Raw genomic sequence first — 20,051 nt, 5'->3', positions numbered from 1 at the left:
ACTTTATTGATCCTAAATCATGTGCGTTGCTGTAAATTGTATAAAGCTTTTTGATTTTGGATTTGTCTTTATTTTTACTTATTCTTATCTTATCTCTTATCTTATCTTATCTTATCTTATATCTTATCTTATCTTATCTTATCTTATCTTATATCTTATATCTTATCTTACAGTTCCACCTGTGAATAGATGATTTGTCAGTTGTTTTTTTTTTAGTACAGAATAAACTTTTCTTTTCTTTTTCCCATAAAAGCCTTAAACATGAACTGTTCTGTTTTTACTGTAAATGTTCATGGATCAGCTGTGCTCCTGCTGTGTGTGTGTGTGTGTGTGTGTGTGTGTGTGTGTGTGTGTGTGTGTGTGTGTGTGTGTGTGTGTGTGGGGGGGTATAGTCTTACTGCAGGAGTATCATCAGGGTAATAAACCGGATGGTGCACGTGCCCCCTGCTCTCTCTCTCCTCCTCCTCCTGCAGTGGAGCAGGACTCCGGACCGGACGGACCTCCTCCTCCTCCTCCTCCTCCTCTTCTTCATATTCCTCCTCCTCCTCCTCCTCCTCCGTCTTTCTGTGTTAGTGTGTTAGTGTTGCTTGTGGAGGACACACCGTCGTGGTCCGGTCCAGGGTCTCCGGTGCACGCGGACAGACTCACTGATCAGAGCCGGTGGAATTAAAATGCGCCCTCCTGCTGAGCGGACCTCCTCCTGCTCCTGCTCCTGCTCCTGCTCCTGCTCCTCCTAGTTCTCTGCACTCATTCTGCTTGGTTGTGCCTCCAGCCGCAGACGCAGGATGACGCGGACCGCACCGCTGCTGCTTCTGTGCGCACTGGTAAGGCACCGAGCACCGGACACACCGAACCTGCACGAGCACCCCTGGAACTACTGCCGTGCGCGCGCACAAGTCTGGTAGTTTAGACTTTCATATGTGGTCGGTTTAATCTGAAGTGTTCTAATCCTGGTCTGGGTCTGAGGTGCATCTGGATTTTGTTTTTTTTTTTTGGACATTTTTCTGATTATTTTCACCTTGTGTTTCTTTATGAGTTCAGATGTGTGTCTGCACTGGTTCATGTTCATATAAAACCACACTTTAAAGGATTAAATTACTGATGTTTTTTTTTGGGCCAAAACGTACAATATTTACTCATAATGCTCCTGACATTAGCATAAAAGCATTAATATGTCAAGTTTTTGCATGAAATATCTCTATATTTGCTCTTTTGTTGATTTGTGCATAAATATTTCCTGCATTGTTTAGATTCAGAAGTTAAACTCCTTTATGACGGAACATGATAAATACATGTATATTTTTAAATCCTGCAAATACATTAGTTTAACTCCTCTTCTGCAGGTGCACATTAACGTCCATTATTTTTTAGTTTCATATGTGGTTGGTTTGTGCTCAAGTGTTTTAATCCTGGTTTGAGTCTGAGGTGCATCTGGTTTTTTTGTTTGTTTGTTTGTTTGTTTGTTTTTTTACATTTTTATGATTATTTTCACTTTTGTTGCTTTATGAGTTCAGATGTGTGTCTGTACAGGTTTATGTTCATATAAAACCATACTTTAAAGGATTAAATTACTGATTTTTTTTGGCCAAAACGTACAATATTTACTGCTTTAAAGCTATAATATGTCAAGTTTTTGCATTAAATATCTATATATTGGCTATTTTGTTGATCTGTGTATCAGTATTTCCTGCACTGAGATGATTCAGAGGTTAAATTCCTTTATGATGGAACATGATAAACATGATACTGTGGGTTTGTGTTAATATTTCAACAAAAATTCTGCAAATACATTGGTTTAAGTCCTGCAGGTGCACATTTACATCCATTGTTTTATAGTTTCATATGTGGTTGGTTTAAGCTAGTGTTTTAATCCTGGTCTGAGGTGTGTTTTTATTATCATTACTTTTTTATGATTATGATCCCCTTGCATTGCTATATGAGTTCAGATGTGTGTCTTTACTGTTTTGTGCTCGTGTTAAACCTCACTTTAATGGACTAGATTAATTATTTTTTTGGCCAAAACGTACAATATTTACTCATAATGCTCTTAACATCGACATAAAAGCATTAAAGCTATAATATGTAAAGTTATTGCATTAAATATCTGCATATATTGTGTTGTTTTGATATTTCCAACACGGTTTAGACTCAGATATGGAATTCCTTCATGATGGAACAGGATACTGTGTGTTTTTGTTCATATTTTAACAAAAATCCTGCAGATAAATGAGTTTAACTCCTCTTCTGCAGGTGCACATTAACATAAATTATCTTATTTTACAGTTTCACATCTGGTTGGTTTGTGCCAAAGTGTTTTAATCCTGGTCTGGGTCTGAAGTGTGCTTGTATTTTGTTTTTTCTGGACATTTATTTGGACTTTTTTTTTTTTTTTTGCCAAAATGTACAATATTTACTGCTCATAGCATTAAAGCTATAATATGTAAAGTTGTTGCATTAAATATCTGCATATATTTTGTTGTTTTGATGATATTTCCAACATTGTTTAGATTCAGATATGAAATTCCTTCAAGATGGAACATTATACTGTGTGTTTTTGTTCATATTTTAACCAAAATCCTGCAGATAAATGAGTTTCAGTCCTCTTCTGCAGGTGCACATTAACATAAATTATATTATTTTACAGTTTCATATCTGTTTGTTTGTGTCGATGCTGCTGTGGAGTTATACTATTTTGCTTATTTTTCAGATTATTTTCCCCTTGCATTGCTATATGAGTTGTGTTTTGGGTCTTTACTGTCATCTTTCCTTATAAAACCTCACATTTAGAGCTTAAATGTCTGTTTTTTCTGCAGACACATGCAGCTGTTGCAGCCTTTAACACTCTCAGCTGTTTGTTGCTGTTTTCGGTTCTCACCACTAGAGGCGCTCTTCCCTGCTCATCCATGCAGGGAAAGTTTGTCAGTGGAGCTGGGATGAGTTTGTTTAAGGCTGAGGTTTGTGTGTTGGTGTTGGGCTGCGTCCACACGTCCACAGGCGGTGGTTTAATAAAACAGACGTGAACAGAACCAACCGACCCGACACAGTTCTGGTTCTGTTCGAATATGAACAGGTGGGATGATACTGAAACGGCATCGACTGTACTGTTCTGCATTTAACAGAAACTGCTTTATTTCAATGGAAATCTGGGTCAGAAAATAAATGTTGTTAGGATGTGGTGTCAAAAAGTGAAATAGAATAGAATAGAATAGAATAGAATAGAATAGAATAGGCTTTATTGTCATTGTGTGACTCCAGACAGTGAAACAATATTAATAATAAAACACAGAGTGAATTTAACTTTACCAAAAAGTAAAAATAAGGTAAGAAAATGAAATATGAAATGTTTCAAATGTAAAATGAGAATAGAGCTAAATAGAATAAAGAAAAATAAAAATGGATATAGAATATGAACAGACACAATATTTACAGTCCAGTCCATCCAGTCCACATCTGATAAGATAAGATAAGATATATTTGTTCTATACAGTTCTTTTTCGTCCAGTCCACAGTGAAATGTTCCGTTTCACCTCCATCCAATAATAAAACAGATACAAAGACACAATAGAAAAACAAGTTTAGTATATAGAAACTATTCACAGTAGTATTTACAGTACTATTTAAAGTAGTATTTACAGTAGTATTTACTGTACTTTTTACAGTACTTTTTGTAGTGCTATTCACAGTATTATTTACTTTCGTATTTCCAGTCCTTTTTGCAGTACTGCAGATGTGGATAAGCTACAGTACATGTGCAGGTACAGGTGGTTTTATCGTCTACTACTACAGTGGTCCCCAACCCCTGGTCCCCAGACCAGTACCGGGCCGCAAAGAAAAAAAAATTGTGGTTAATATTAAAGCAATTTTTTCCATTAGTCTTGCAGAGATTTTATTTTGAAAAGTGACTGTTTCCGGCCTCGCCTCAGAACCGCTCTGGACTCTGGTGCCATTTCATGAACCAGCAGAAACATGAGCTAAAGAAATGAGCCAAACAAAATTCACCGGAGAACTTTTTTTGAAAGAAACAAGGAAACAATGGGTCTGCAGAAGGGTCACAGACTGAGGGGTCACAGACTGAGGGGTCACAGACTGAGGGGTCACAGACTGAAGGGTCACAGACTGAGGGGTCACAGACTGAAGGGTCACAGACTGAGGGGTCACAGACTGAAGAAGGGTCACAGACTGAGGGGTCACAGACTGAGGGGTCACAGACTGAGGGGTCACAGACTGAAGGGTCACAGACTGAGGGGTCACAGACTGAAGAAGGGTCACAGACTGAGGGGTCACAGACTGAGGGGTCACAGACTGAGGGGTCACAGACTGAAGGGTCACAGACTGAGGGGTCACAGACTGAAGGGTCACAGACTGAGGGGTCACAGACTGAAGAAGGGTCACAGACTGAGGGGTCACAGACTGAGGGGTCACAGACTGAGGGGTCACAGACTGAAGGGTCACAGACTGAGGGGTCACAGACTGAGGGGTCACAGACTGAGGGGTCACAGACTGAAGGGTCACAGACTGAAGGGTCACAGACTGAGGGGTCACAGACTGAGGGGTCACAGACTGAAGGGTCACAGACTGAGGGGTCACAGACTGAGGGGTCACAGACTGAAGGGTCACAGACTGAAGGGTCACAGACTGAGGGGTCACAGACTGAGGGGTCACAGACTGAAGGGTCACAGACTGAGGGGTCACAGACTGAAGAAGGGTCACAGACTGAGGGGTCACAGACTGAGGGGTCACAGACTGAGGGGTCACAGACTACCTGCAAACAGAAAGATGCATTTAGAAGTAGGGATGGGATTGAGAACCGGTTCTTTTAGAGAACCGGATCCCAGTAGCTTGATTCCTTGGAATCGTTTGCCTGCCTGCTTATCGATTCTGCCTTCGTTGCACATGCGTGATGACATCACGCGTACGCTGCATTGTTTTGGTCAGAACGTAGCCAACATGGTGTTGAGGCAGAAACGGTCCAAACAGACCACACCAGGTCTAAACGGACCACACCAGGTCTAAACAGACCACACCAGGTCCAAACAGACCACACCAGGTCCAAACAGACCACACCAGGTCTAAACAGACCACACCAGGTCCAAACAGACCACACCAGGTCTACACAGACCACACCAGGTCCAAACAGACCACACCAGGTCTAAACAGACCACACCAGGTCTAAACAGACCACACCAGGTCTAAACAGACCACACCAGGTCCAAACAGACCACACCAGGTCTAAACGGACCACACCAGGTCTAAACAGACCACACCAGGTCCAAACAGACCACACCAGGTCCAAACAGACCACACCAGGTCTACACAGACCACACCAGGTCCAAACAGACCACACCAGGTCCAAACAGACCACACCAGGTCTACACAGACCACACCAGGTCCAAACAGACCACACCAGGTCCACTGGAACACTGTCAAAGCTTCCATTTCTTCTAAAGGGTGGAATCCCTCCAATCTGTTCAAACATTTGTCCGCTGCATGTGACTCATTTACCGAAATGTCACGTATTTGATTTGATACTTAGCGACGCTTGAATCTAGGGGCAGAGTGAACGCCGGGCCAGTGCGGGCAACAAATGTCATACCCAAATACAAGTTTCTGAAGGTAGGGGAAAGGAAAAGAGGTGCACAATGTATATATATATATATATATATATATATATATATATATATATATATATATATATATATGTATAATTTAATTTTAAAAATTTTTTTGCTATTATTATTTTCTTTAGATCGTATTGGTCTGTCTGTGGAACCTGAACTAAAATGAGTTCCACAGCCTTGACTGGAATTTTTGCACTTTGCAAATTCACCTCACGGGCCGGACTGGAACCTTTGGTGGGCCACATTTGGCCCCCGGGCCGCATGTTTGAGACCCCTGCTGTAGAATCACTGTATTTGCCTGATACACAGTGTAAGTGTTTCAGATCACATGCTCTGAACTCACAAAGGTTTTTCTTATTGCCCCCCCCCCCACCTCTACCTGGTCCTCAGACAATGTTCATGCATGAAACTGGTCTGTAGTAGAACACAGGTTGGGGACTACTGGAGTACAGGATGAACCTGTCGTGTTGGAGGTTGTCGGTTCTAAACCTGGGTTCATCCTCTGCATTTCCACAGCAGCTGTTCTAACGGTGCGCCTCAGCAGTTTGGATGGGAGGGGGAGGGGCCTATGTTATGACAGCTGCTTTAAAGGGGGGGCGGGGCTTTTCTACCATTACATTTACAAATAAACCCTCCAATTGGCCGTAAAATTAGGGACAGTACAAACTGAGCGTGTCACAGCTGGAGCACCACAGGGTTTTTTTTTGTTTTTTTTTTAATACATGTGTCCACGCTGCTGCTGAAGGAATTTCACCTGAATTTGCCGTTTAAAACTGTCAAAACTTCACACAATGGCCCAAAAACCTGTTTTCTGGATCCTGTGGCTCCACATATATTATAAAGTCCAGCCCCTTCATGTGGGTTCAGCTTCACAGATCACATTTGACTGGTTTATGCATCAGACTCGTACCCTAAACCCAACAGGACAAGTACCATTTCAGTGTAAATATGTAAATTTTTGGTCTGTTTTTAACATTTTCAGCCTTTTCTATGAAGTAATACTGTATGATTAATATTTCACTGACCACTAAACTGAAGTCAGAAGTCAAAGTCAGTTTTATGGTCAGTGTTTGCCATATGGACATGAGTCTTTCTAGGTTATTATTCTATTATCTGACTGTAGATCCCAGTTGGTCTGAATGTGGAACCTGAACTAAAACAACTATGACACATTTGACTCCTAATAACTTTAGTATCATTTTTGTTCTTTCCAAATTTGGACTGTGGGACAATTTCGAACCTTTGGTGGGCCAGCCCCCCCCCCCCCCCCCCCCAAAAAAAAAAACAAAAACAAAAACAGAATACAGCTATAAACTATGAACAATATAAGTAACATCTGATCTGAATCCTACACGTTGATGTCTGTGAGGTCTTGATCAGGACAGTTTTCAGGGGGTCGCGTTGGGTCGGGTCAAATAATTCCCCAAAAGCCCCGTGGGTTGAAAAAAACCCGACTTGTGCATCACGTTACAGTGATGTTTTACTCATTCCTCTAAACCTCCCGCTGTTGTGCAGCTAATTTTCCTTTCCTCTGCTTTTGGAAACTTTAATTTGAGGGGGCAGGACATGTGTTTAGCCCCGCCCCAGAACTGGGTCTGGATCAGCCCGATCTCGTGACTAAATCTGATCTTCTAAAAGATGCCAGATCGGCGGCCGATACCGATGTGTAGATCGGATCGGGACATCCCTGTTAAAAACTAGATTAAAATGTCAGTGTGGAGTTTGCTTTTGACAAATATCAACCTTATTTTTATACTGAGTCGGTCTCACTCACTGCTCTGGGTTTTACCTCCATTCCACAGGTGGTGATGGGGGCTGAACTGAGCATGCTCAGATGTCAATGGAAAGAACAAAGTCTATTCTATCAGCACGTTTTGAACTTTTTCCTATTGATCGAACGGTTGAATTTCTATGAATATTTAAATAAATCCTACATTCCAAACGTGTCAGTGGTGACACGTCGGGGGTTAAAGAGTTAAACATGAGTGAAGGGGAAGCTGTTGAATTGTTTAACACATCTTGATTTTTGTTGATTTTGATTCTTTTTTTTTGTTCATTTTCTTGATTTTTTTGTTCATTTTGTTCATTTTTTTGTTCATTTTGTTGATTTTATAAATTCATTTTGTGGATTATTTTGTTCATTTTTGTTCATTTTGTTGATTATTTTGTTCATTTTTGTTCATTTTGTTGATTATTTTGTTCATTTTGCTGATTGTGACTGTCACATATTTTTGGTTTTATTTTTATTTTAAGTCTATTCTCTCAGCACCATTTGGAATTTTTCCCATTGAGTAAAAGGTTGAATTTATATGAATATTTAAAATAAACCGTACATTCAGGACGCTCACCGGTGACACGTCAGGGGTTAAAGGGTTAAACTGTGAACTGAGCGATATTCCAGATAGATGTCACAGGAAAAGGGAGTATGGACGTGAATCCTCCCTCTGCTCTGTGAGGTTTTCGGGGGCAGCGTCCGAAGATAAATTTGCAAAAACTAATAAAAGCGCTACGTTAGGACGGAATGAGCAGAACATGGAGCAGCGAGAATGAAAAAAGAGCTGCTGGCTGCTCAGTACATCTGTTTCTGAATGAAAGCAGGGACGGCAGAAAGAGGAGGGGGGCGGGGGGGGGGCGGGGGGGGGGGGGCACAAACCAGAGCGAGAAAGACAGAAAAGATTGAATCGATGTCTCAGCAAATGTGAATTAAGTGGAAATGAGCTTTTTCTCTTGACATAATAAAAGCCGCAGGACATAAAAGCAGCTTCCACACACTGATTTTCTTTGTTCGGAGAACGTCTGGAAACGAATTCCTTTTATTTAACATTGTCGGACACCAGCGAAAAACACGCCTCAGTTCTTCTGCCAGTGACGCTGCGTGGCGTCTCTGTCAGAAACTGGTCTGAAAAAACGCAACGAGGTGATAAAACGAAGCAGATCGGAACAAATGCACAAGAAAAAGAGGACAGTTTCAGAGTCAGCGTCAGTGGAGGAACGACAGCAGAGGGCGCTACGAGTCCCATCAAAGAAGGATCTACGAAAACAGGAATAAAAATAAACCAGTCGTACATGATAGTCTGTCAGTACTGTGTATAATCTGGATTTAAGTGGAGTTTAAACAGGTTTGGGTTCATTTAGTCCAGTGGTTCTCAACTGGTCTGGTCTTCAGGACCCACCATCACCCCTTAACCCTTTAGAGGGCGCTCAGAGAAGAACCATGAACCAGGGGTGAACACAGTGTAAGGGCGTGTGAGCAACTTCATTCATTTTGTTGATTTTTGGGGTTTTTTTGGTTCATTTTTGTTGATTTTTTAAAAAAAAAAATTTTGGTTCGTTTTGTTGATTTTTTGTTCATTGTACTGATTATTTTGTTAATTTTGTTGATTACTTTGTTCATTTTGTTGATTATTTTGTTCATATTTGTTCATTTTGTTGATTTTTTGTTAATTTAGTTGATTTTTAATTCATTTTTTTTGCATTATTTTGTTCATTTTGTTGTTTTTTTGTTGATTTTGATTATTTTGTTGATTTTTTGTTGATTTTGTTGATTATTTTGTTGATTATTTTGATTTTTTTGTTCATTTTGTTGATTATTTTGTTCATTTTTGTTCATTATGTTGATTTTCTTGTTCATTTTGTTGATTACTTTGTTCATTTTGTTGATTATTTTGTTAATATTGTAAATTTTGTTGATTTTTTTGTTCATTTTGTTGATTTTTTTATTCATTTTGTTGATTATTTTGTTCATTTTGCTGATTATTTTGTTCAGTTTTGTTCATTTTGTTGATTATTTTGGTTCATTTTGTTGATTAATTTTGTTCATTTTTGTTGATTTTGTTTGTTCATTTTGTTGATTACTTTGTTCATTTTGTTGATTATTTTGTTGATATTGTAAATTTTGTTGGTTTTTTTGTTGATTTTTTTAAAAATTCATTTTGTTGATTATTTTGTTCATTTTGCTGATTATTTTGTTCAGTTTTGTTGATTATTTTGGTTCATTGTTGATTAATTTTGTTCATTTTTGTTGATTTTTTTGTTCATTTTGTTGATTATTTTTTTCATTTTGATGATTACTTTGTTCATTTTGTTGATTATTTTGTTAATATTGTAAATTTTGCTGATTTTTTGTTCATTTTGTTGATTTTTTTTATTCATTTTGTTCATTATTTTGTTCATTTTGCTGATTATTTTGTTCAGTTTTGTTGATTATTTTGTTCATTTTTGTTGATTTTGTTTGTTGATTTTGTTGATTATTTGTTCATTTTGTTGATTACTTTGTTCATTTTGTTGATTTTTTTTATTCATTTTGCTGATTATTTTGTTCAGTTTTGTTCATTTTGTTGATTATTTTTGGTTCATTTTGTTGATTAATTTTGTTCATTTTTGTTGATTTTGTTAGTTCATTTTGTTGATTATTTTGGTCTTTTTTACTCATTGACTCACCCAGGATCCCCTGCCTAGTCATCTCTGATCCATCCTCCAGGACTAGAAATAAAGAAAACTAACCAAAGCACTGATATTTATCCCATAATATAAAACTATTCTGACATTAGTCATCATTGCTTTCTATCCCAGACTCTGTTAGAAAAGAAACACCTGGATTCAACGTGTCCACATACTTTTGGACAGATAGTAGATGACATAGGTGACTATGCTAATGAGGATAACGAATAAATAAATAAAATAAACGACTGAAAACATATACGGTGTATTTTTATTTGTATTTTAAAATAGTAGTGCATGTGCTTTGGCGTGTCCTAGTGGTGATATGTGGTTACAGCGCATCCGAAAACTGTGCCCCAAAAAATAATTTCACCATCCGATATCGATAATTATGTATTTATCTGAAGATGAAAGAGAAGAACCTTCAGTAAAGTGTATCAGCAGAACACGTCTACGCGACACAGGTGTAATTAATATGCAAATCAGGCCACGGCTGCAGGAAAAAACTTAAAAGTCTATTATAAAACGACATGAAATCGATTCCACACCCGGAGCTGTGAACCTGCAGAGACAGAAGGTTGGATTTGTGGGAAAGAAGAGTGTGACGAGCAGCGTTTCCGTCTTTGTGAGGACACGGTTGAGACGGCGTTTTTAAGGCGGAACAAAGATTTCAGTCGATTAAGTTTAGGTTAAAGGTTCGACAAAGATGGGATTTGTGACGGCGGATGAAAGAGGAGTCCGACGGGTTCGAAATGAAGCCCCGGGGTTAAATCACACCGAGGTAAAACAAGGTCATTAACGGCGGTGAGATAACCACCTGTCGACAGCAGTGGCTCATGTTCGACCCGTCAGACGATCTGATTGGTTCACATCCGAGTGGAGGTCGACGTAGAGACGACGGTTCAACTACGACAGAAACGAACGATTATAGACGCACTGAGTCCGTTTACATCCACACCAGTACTGCCGTCATTAAAGGATGTCTGCAGTTACACGATTATTATTGATCGTGTAAGCAGGTGAATCTGATCGGCTTTATCTGATGATGACAAATCGGATTAAATGACTAGATTTGTCGCCAATACTCCGATGTCGTCACGCATGTACACAGGTTATTATTTTTTACCTCCGCCAAGAAACAGCGGAGGTTATGTTTTTATAGAGGTTCATTTGTTTGTTGTTGGTGTCTGTTATGTTGTTTGTCTGTTTCTTTTTTGTTTGTCTGTTTGTTTCTTGTTTGTTTGTTTTTTGTCTGTTTGTTTGTTTGTCTGTTAGCAAGATAACTCAAAAAGTTATGGAAGAATTTTAATGAAATTTTCAGGAAACGTTGATACTGGCACAAGGAACTGATTAAATTTAGGTGAGAATCCAAATGCTGCACTATAGGTTTTTCCAGGAAATAATCTTTTAAAAACAGAAACAAAACGAAAAATATCGTCTTATTAACAGTATCGTGATATATTGTGATACATGGTATTGTGATCTTAGTATTGTGCTTTGTATTGTATGGGCAGTCTTACCGGTACACAGCCCCACCTACAGACAGAAACCCAACGGTCGGGTTTGTGTTTGTGTTGAAGCTGTCGTCCTCAGCTGGTTTCCGCTTCGACAGTTCGTACGTCAGCCTGTGGGTCGTGTCGTCGCTTTACTATTAGAGCTGATGTGTCTTCAGGGCAGTTATTACAGCAGTTTAGACGAGCGGCCTCCAACGAGGGTCCGACGTTCGTAAAGACACCATGATTTATGATCCGTCCTGAAGGTTAGACTGAAGGCACAGGTCCAACACCTGGCAGTGGTTTCCATCCATTAGTTCAGTGTTTGTGTGATGGTTCGTGTTCCTTTTTTTTCTTTTTTTTTAATTATTTCAAATTATACATTTACATAAATGTGTACTTATAGATAAGGAGCCACACAGACACAGTATAAAAAAAATAAACAAATTATACAACAAACCTACAAACCTATTAAACCCCCCAAAAAAGAAGAAATAAACCCAAAAACAAACCAAAAAAACACAACAAAAAAAACAAGATAAATAATGTTATCAGCTCCTCTTTCCAATGCTCAGGGCTGATTCAGAGTTAATTAATTTAATGTAAACTAACAACACATTTCTCTATCAAAAGGACGTCGGAGACAGCAGGACACGCTTGTAACAGTAGAGAAAAAAGGATTCCGTTGTTGCTAAAACAAATTAATTTGTCCACAAACGGAAAACTTAATCTTTTCCAACTTTGAAAAGAAAAGTAAATCATGCACCTGTTGCACAGAAGTGGGAGGCAGAGGTTCCCTCTGCTTAAAGACAGTCATACAACGACGGGCCAATAGTGGACAAAAGGCTGTCCAGTCACTTTGGACGATCCCAGTGCAGGAGATGAAGCTCCAAAAACTACCAGTAGGGGGCGTGGTCGCACTGATTTACTGACTGTTCGTGTTTCTGACGTCGTCCTGTGCTGCTGTGTTTTCTAGGTGGCGTCGGCGGCGTCATCGAAGACGGAGCGGGCGCTGCTGCTGCCGTGCGACTCGGGTCAGTACACCGACGACGGAGAATGCTGCAAACAGTGTCCGCCCGGAGAGGGCGTGGTCGAGCCGTGTGGCGCCAAACAGACGGTCTGCGCACAGTGTTTAGACAGTGAGTAGACGCCCACCGACACGACACCATCACCAGACATGAGCGCAAAGACGAAGAAACATACAATTAAACACAGGTGTTCAGTATTTACAGCTAGTAGCATTAACGCTATGCTAGTTTATGGTGTGTTTTCAGGACATTTTTATGATTATCACCTTGTATTACTATAAGAGTTCAGATGTGTGTCTGTACTGTGACGTTCTCATTTAAAACCCACATTAACTGAATAATTAGCTGATACAGGTGTTCAATAGTACCAGCTTGTAGCATTAAAGCTACGCTAGTCTGTGGTGCGTTTTCTGTACATTTCTGTATTAATATTGCTAATTAATGCTACATTAATTGACTAGATTGCTGGTTTTTTTGCAAAAATACACAAGTTAACAATATTTACTGCTCTTAGCATTACATGTATGCTAGTTTATGGTGTGTTTTTGGGACATTTTTTTTTATGACTCATCAACTTGCATTGCTGTCAGAATTTAGATATTCAACAATATTTACAGCTAGTAGCATTAACGTTACGCTAATCTGTGGTGTGTTTTCAGAACATTTTTAAAAATTTTTATCACCTTGCATTACTATAAGATTTCAGTTTTGTCTCTTAACTGTGATGTTCCCATTTAAAACCCCACATTAATTGACTAAATTGTGGATTTTTCAGCAAAAAACATATTGTATTCAATATTTACAGCTTGTAGCATTAAAGCTAAGCTAGTCTGTGTTGTGTTTTTGGGACATTTTTATTATGATTCTCATCAACTTGCATTGATATAAGAGTTTAGATATTCAACAATATTTACAGCTGGTAGCATTAAAGCTATGCTAGTTTATGGTGTGTTTTCAGGACATTTTTATAATTATTATCACCTTCTATTATTATAAGAGTTCAGATGTGTGTCTGTACTGTGATGTTCCCATTTAAAACCCGACATTAAATGAATAATTAGCTGATTTTTTCTGAAAAAAAATAAAAATAAAAATCCAGGTGTTCAATACTTACAGTTTGTAGCATTAACGCTATGCTAATCTATGGTGCGTTTTCTGTACATTTCTATATTAATATGGCTAATTAGTGCTACATTAATTGACTAGATTGCTGATTTTTCTGCAAACACACAAGTAAAAAATAGTGTTTGTAGCATTAAAGCTATGCTAGTCTGTGGTGTGATTTTGGGATTTTTTATGATTATTATCACCTTGCATTGCTATAAAAGTTTAGATTTGTGTCTTAACTGTGATGTTCCCATTTAAAACCCTACATTAATTGAGTAGTTAGCTGATTTTTCTGCAAAAACATACAGGTGTTCAATATTTACAGCTAGTAGCATTAAAGCTATGCTAGTTTATGGTGTGTTTTCAGGACATTTTTATGAATATTTTCACTGTGTATTACCATAAGAGTTCAGATGACCGTCTTGACTGTGATGTTCCTATTTAAAACCCTACATTAATTGACTAAATTGCAGATTTTTCTACAAAAACACAGGTGTTCAGTATTTACAGCTTGTAGCATTAAGGCTACACTAGTCTGTTGTGCGTTTCTGGGACATTTTTAAATTAATATTGCTAAATAATGCTACATTAATTGAGCAGATTGTTAATTTTTCTGTAAAAACATACAGGTGTTCAGTATTTACTGCTTGTAAAATGAAGTTATCCTAGTCTGTGGTGTGTTTTCAGGACATTTTTATGATCATTATCACAATGCATTGCTATAAGTAAAGAAGTCAGTAACTTCCAGGTCAAACAAATCAGATATCAAAAATGTCAACATGAAACCCCATATTTGGTCCATTTGATTATTTCCAATTTTTAATTTGTGTGTACAATCGAAAGAATGAAAAACAACTCATATTTTTTTTTTTTTATTTGTACATGAATAATTAAATTACAAGTCCTTTTTTCGTTTTCTGACTGTAGATTCTCAGTTGAATATGAAAAGAACTAATGATGCACAGATTCATATTCGTTCCAAACACTTGACTTTCACAGACTCCACTTCCTGTAACGTTAGATGGAAGGGGAATAAATTAAGTCTGGAAACAATCCAATTCCAATATAAGAACATGTAAACTGACGAACAGCTGCAAAACTCTGCATCTTCACTGACATTAAACACACACACCGACATCCGATTAATGAAACGCTTCCAGAGTTTCGTCATCTTTACATCCATGCTTCATTTCTGTGTTTTTAATGGCGGCTCGGGCTCAGAACGCCAAATAATAACAGCGTCAAAGCCAAAACAAACGTCTATTTTTCAATTTGCTTATTTGTATTAAGTGTCAGCGGCGCTTTTATCGAGTGTCCCGAGGAATAAGGCAGGAATTCCTATGTTTGATGTGTGTAAGTGGGTCCAAATGTGTTGGCTTACAGCTTGGCTCCGGCTGTCCAACATTAGCGCTGGGAGACGAGCCAACGCTGCAACATCAGCCACAAGATCAACACACTGTGCTGCAAACAAATAGGTTCTAGTCCGTTTGGGGTTCTGTGCAGCTCTGTTTGCCCTTTAAGGGGTTTCTAAGTAGGCGTCAAAGTATAGGTCAGGTCCGTCAGCACACGGGTCAGAAGAACCGCAGAATCATAAACACAGACTTTCACCTGCAGAGGGTTAGGCCCACAGGGTTGGAAATACAAGGGTTTGTCTGCCACGTCCCCATAGTTTCACTGAGTAAAGGTCCTAGTCTGTGACTGTTGTGACAGGTAATCAGATTACTTTCTACTGAACACTGAACCTGTTTACACGACATAAAAATGTGATAATTAGGAGTAAACAGATAATTAGAGTAATTACATCTGATGTGTTTATGTGTACGTTAGGAAGGAGGTAATTGAACAAACATAGGTACTAGGGAACATAGGTACTAGGTACTGAGGAACATAGGTACCAGGGAACATAGGTACTAGGTACTGAGGAAACTAGGTACTAGGTACTGAGGAACATAAGTACCAGGGAACATAGGTACCAGGGAACATAGGTACTAGGTACTGCGTAACATAAGTACCGGGGAACAAAGGTATCAGGGAACATAGGTACTAGGTACTGAGGAAACTAGGTACTAGGTACTGAGGAACATAAGTACCAGGGAACAAAGGTATCAGGGAACATAGGTACTAGGTACTGAGGAAACTAGGTACTAGGTACTGAGGAACATAAGTACCAGGGAACATAGGTACCAGGGAACATAGGTACTAGGTACTGCGGAACATAAGTACCGGGGAACAAAGGTACCAGGGAACACAGGTACTAGGTACTGTGGAACATGGATACCAGAGAACATAGGTACTAGGTACCAGGGAATATAGGTACTAGGTACTGGGGAACACAGGTACCAGGGAACATAGTTACGCTCATATTTGAACCACCCTGGTTTGGACGTTTCAGCCCATTATTGGATTACCTTTGCAGTTCGTACAAACATCGTGGTGTAAACTCCTAGCTCCTATTATCTCCCTCTGCACACGTGTGACTACGTCATTTCTGTTTTCTGTGATTTAATTGTTTTTACATGAGCAGATGTAAAAGAACAAAATAATCAGATTGACAGATGTACATTCACAAAGACATCGGCGTATTGGGTAATCCGATTTCTCATAATCAGATTACTGCTGACTCCAGAACTCGCATACGGATCAGACTTTTAGTGTGTATTTAAACTAAAACCAACTGGATGTCACTTTGAAGCAATTTAGCAAATTTTCGAGGAATGTTTGCAGGAATGTGTTCTGTCCAAAGAAAATTATGAACCATTACCCATTTTGCACAACAGATGTTAACGTCGGTGTTGTCATATATTAGAAACCTCGACTCTGACTGATTTCACCCCTTTGAAGTTTTATTTTTCGCCTCGAGGAACTTCAGAGCTGCAGCGACGGGTAGAAGGGCATGAAGCCAAGTGTTCAGATGAAGAGCACCACAGTGCCACAGGCTGAAAACAGGCGCTCACAAAGCCCAGCGCTGTCAAACTAGGTCAGTGTTAGAAAAGGTGGAGGTCCAACACGCTCTGACTGCGAATCAATGAACAGGAAGTGCTAACCACGCTGACCCATGACCCTGTGCAACCCAGTAATCCCTCAAGGGCAGATTTATTGACATATTTCAGTACTGATCCTACTTACTACAATGTATGACCAATAGCTATTGCTAGCCACCAAGCTAACATAATACTAAGGGACTTGCTGTTGGATAAGATGACTCATTTTATGTTACATTAGCATAAAATTACATTAGCTAACATGGCTATTTCAGTCAAATGAAGTGACATAGCATGAACTTGCATAACTAAACTTTAATACATTTATGTCAAGACCGACAGAGGTCATTCACGTAGTTCTGATCCTGTTTCAGCTCTAATGTATGAATGAGACATCAGTACATACTTCATCCATGATTCAGATCAAATGACCCTTAGAAAAAGTTAGAAAAGGTGGAGGTCCAACACGATCTGACGGGGCATCAATGAACAGGAAGTGCTAACAACGCTGACCCATAACCCTTTGCAACCCAGTAATCCCTCAAGAGCAGATTTATTGACATATTTCAATATTGATCTAGGTTACTACAATGTATGACCGGTAGCTAATGCTAGCCACCAAGCTAATAAGCACGGTAACATAATGTTAAATAAACAACTTGCCATACATATAAGCTGACTTATGTTAGCATAAATTTACATTAGCTAACATGGCTATTTCAGCAGAACATATATATTTTATTGACATATTTCAGTCACTACAATGTATCACCGCTAGCTTATGCTAGCCACCAAGCTAATAAGCACACTAATGTAATATTAACCCATAAAGTCCCAAACATCCACTTTTAACCAAAACCATCTACTGATCTAAACTGTTTAACACCTGCTGATCCACTAATCCGATCAATCCATGTAAATAATTGGTGTAAAATACAGTTCTTCATCTTTTCATTGTCATCAGACATGGCCCCTTTGGACGTTCAGAGGCTCTGTAGTTACCATGGAAACACCAGCATCTTCTACAACATTGATTCCCCAGTAAAACCCATGGAGTTGGATCAAAGACAGTGGATGGAGACACTGGGTTTATGTTCAGTTAATGACAGATTGGACTGAAAAACACACTTTTTCTTCAATTTATTCTGTTTCTGATATAATACCCCTCAACTTTAATCTGAGCTTTAATGAACATCTATATGATAAGTGCATTAAAGATAAGAAAAAAAACTTGATTTTCACTGAAACAAATGCAAAATAGAGGATAATATTGTAATAAATGGTGATAAATCACTTAAGAAAGATTCAATAGGAAGAAATTTTCATTTGGGAGCTGCCACAAAAGTAGCAGTGGGTCTTTTTGGGTTAGATAACTTGCCATATATATGTCAGGGTAGTGACTGCGATCTGGTAGGATCGGCGATTCTACCAGTAGAGACTCCGATCGTAGTCTCTACCAGTAGAAACTCCGATCAGAGTCTCTACTGGTAGAAACTCCGATCAGAGTCTCTACTGGTAGAAACTCCGATCCGAACCCTAACCCTAACCCTTCTACTGGCAGGATCGGAGTTTCTACCAGTAGAGACTCTGATCGGAGTTTCTACTGGTAGAGACTACGATCGGAGTCTCTACTGGTAGAATCGCCGATCCTACCAGATCGCAGTCTCTACCCTTACATATATATATAAGTTAACTCATTTTACATTACGTTAGCATAAAATTACATGCGCTAACATGGAACAGGAGGTGCTAACCATGCTGCCCTGTAACCCTTTGCAACCCACTAATTCCTCAAGAGAGCAAATTTAATGACATATTCCAGTAATGATCCAGCGTACCATAATGTATGACCAGTGGCTTACGCTAACCACCAAGCTAACATAAGACTCAGCAACTTGCTGTTTGATAAGCTGACAGTTATATTACGTTAGCATAAAATTACATTAGCTAACATGGCTTTTTCAGTACAATGAAACGATGTAGTATGAATATGAACAAACTAAACTTTAAAACATTGCTTCGTCTGACCTGGTCAAGTCACATATTGTTTTGACAGAGAGACCTCTAGGGGCAGAAATTACTCATTGCACCTTTAAACAGTGCAGTGTTAGAGGTCATTTGCGTAAATTCTGATCCAGTTTCAGCTCTAAAGTTCGACTCCTCATGCATGAATGAAACGTCGCTGTGAGCTTCATCCATGATTCAGATCAAACGACCGTTAGAAAAGGTAGAGAAATGGGTAAAAATCTGCATAAAAATGTGAACTCCTCATGCATTTGCGTCAGCGTGTTGAAACCCGGTCGCAGCCGTTAGATGAAGAATCGTCGGCGAACGTTTGATAAAGTGAAGCAGGAAATTGCGTTAGTTCAGAAGGTGCCTGAAGTCTGCAGAGAAACAGCTTCACTGGGGTCTGGACTTTATCTTCGCTTTGACGTCATGAGGAATTTGTCTTGCGTGTCATTGCCTTGTTCGTATTCCGGTGGCGGACTATGCGATGCGTCGACGTGGAAACCGCAGCTTCATTTTGGAATCATTTGGGCCAAAAACCGCAGGACTCGCTCTTTTTTTTTTTTTTTTTTTTTTTGTCTCCTGCAGCCTCTTTTCTACTCCACACCAACTCTACTTGTGTCTCCTCTCTTCTATCCTGTACTCGCTTTCTTCAGCCCCTCCCCCCCCCCTTCCTTCTGTAGCTATGACTCATCGTCTGTATTAGTGGATAAAACTGTATTAGAGTGCCAGGCACCAAAGGGCGCGATCCGCTCATTCATCATGCATACTGTTGCATCACTGCATCTTTACTCGTTTGATCCGGCTAATTAAACCATATTGAAAAGCCTATTGTGCCCGGAACGCTCAACAATTATCTTGTGCTCGAATACAGGAGCGGTATTCACGCCGATAAACACTCAACAATTAAACTCAAATACCCAGGAGGTCGCAGTCCATTTCCAGTGTGAGTGCATTTCCGTCGGTATCAATATTGCTTTTGTTAGAGCAGATAAAATCGTAATGAGACCCAAAGGAACAAAAGGCGAAAGTAAAGCAGGACGGGACTAAAAGCAGAAATACTGAAAAACTGATCGCACCTGAGACGAAGAAGTAGGAACAGGAACTGAGAAGAACCGAGAGATTCTGGTTCCATTATTGGTAAGATAAGAAAAGATTAGATAAGATAAGATAAGACAAAAAGATAAGGTGAGATAAGATAAGACAAGGCAAAACAAAAAGATAAGATAAAGTAAAGTAAGACAAGATGACAAAAAGATAAGGTATGGTAAAATGAGATAAGATAAGGTAAGACAAAAACAGATAAGGTAAGGTAAAGTAAGGTAAGATAAGATAGGGTATGATAAGATAAGGTAAGACAAGACAAGACAAAAAGAT

The 20,051-nt window shown here is 39.1% G+C and overlaps 1 protein-coding gene across 1 annotated transcript in view; it reads left to right on the top strand.

The window, feature by feature from the left end:
- The first annotated feature begins 504 nt into the window (after positions 1 to 504).
- Positions 505 to 20,051, top strand: part of ngfra (nerve growth factor receptor a (TNFR superfamily, member 16)) — a 64,429-nt gene continuing 44,882 nt past the window's right edge. Inside the window, exons 1-2 of the mRNA XM_030140301.1 lie at positions 505 to 824; positions 12,528 to 12,690. Coding sequence (XP_029996161.1) covers positions 786 to 824; positions 12,528 to 12,690 — 202 coding nt within the window. The 5' untranslated portion in view covers positions 505 to 785. The remainder of the gene's footprint in view (positions 825 to 12,527; positions 12,691 to 20,051) is intronic.

Source organism: Sphaeramia orbicularis, chromosome 8 (genome assembly GCF_902148855.1).
Source record: "Sphaeramia orbicularis chromosome 8, fSphaOr1.1, whole genome shotgun sequence".
NCBI lineage: Eukaryota > Metazoa > Chordata > Actinopteri > Kurtiformes > Apogonidae > Sphaeramia > Sphaeramia orbicularis.
The sequence above is the reverse complement of the archived record's forward strand: the minus strand, read 5'-3'. Positions and strand labels throughout refer to the sequence as shown.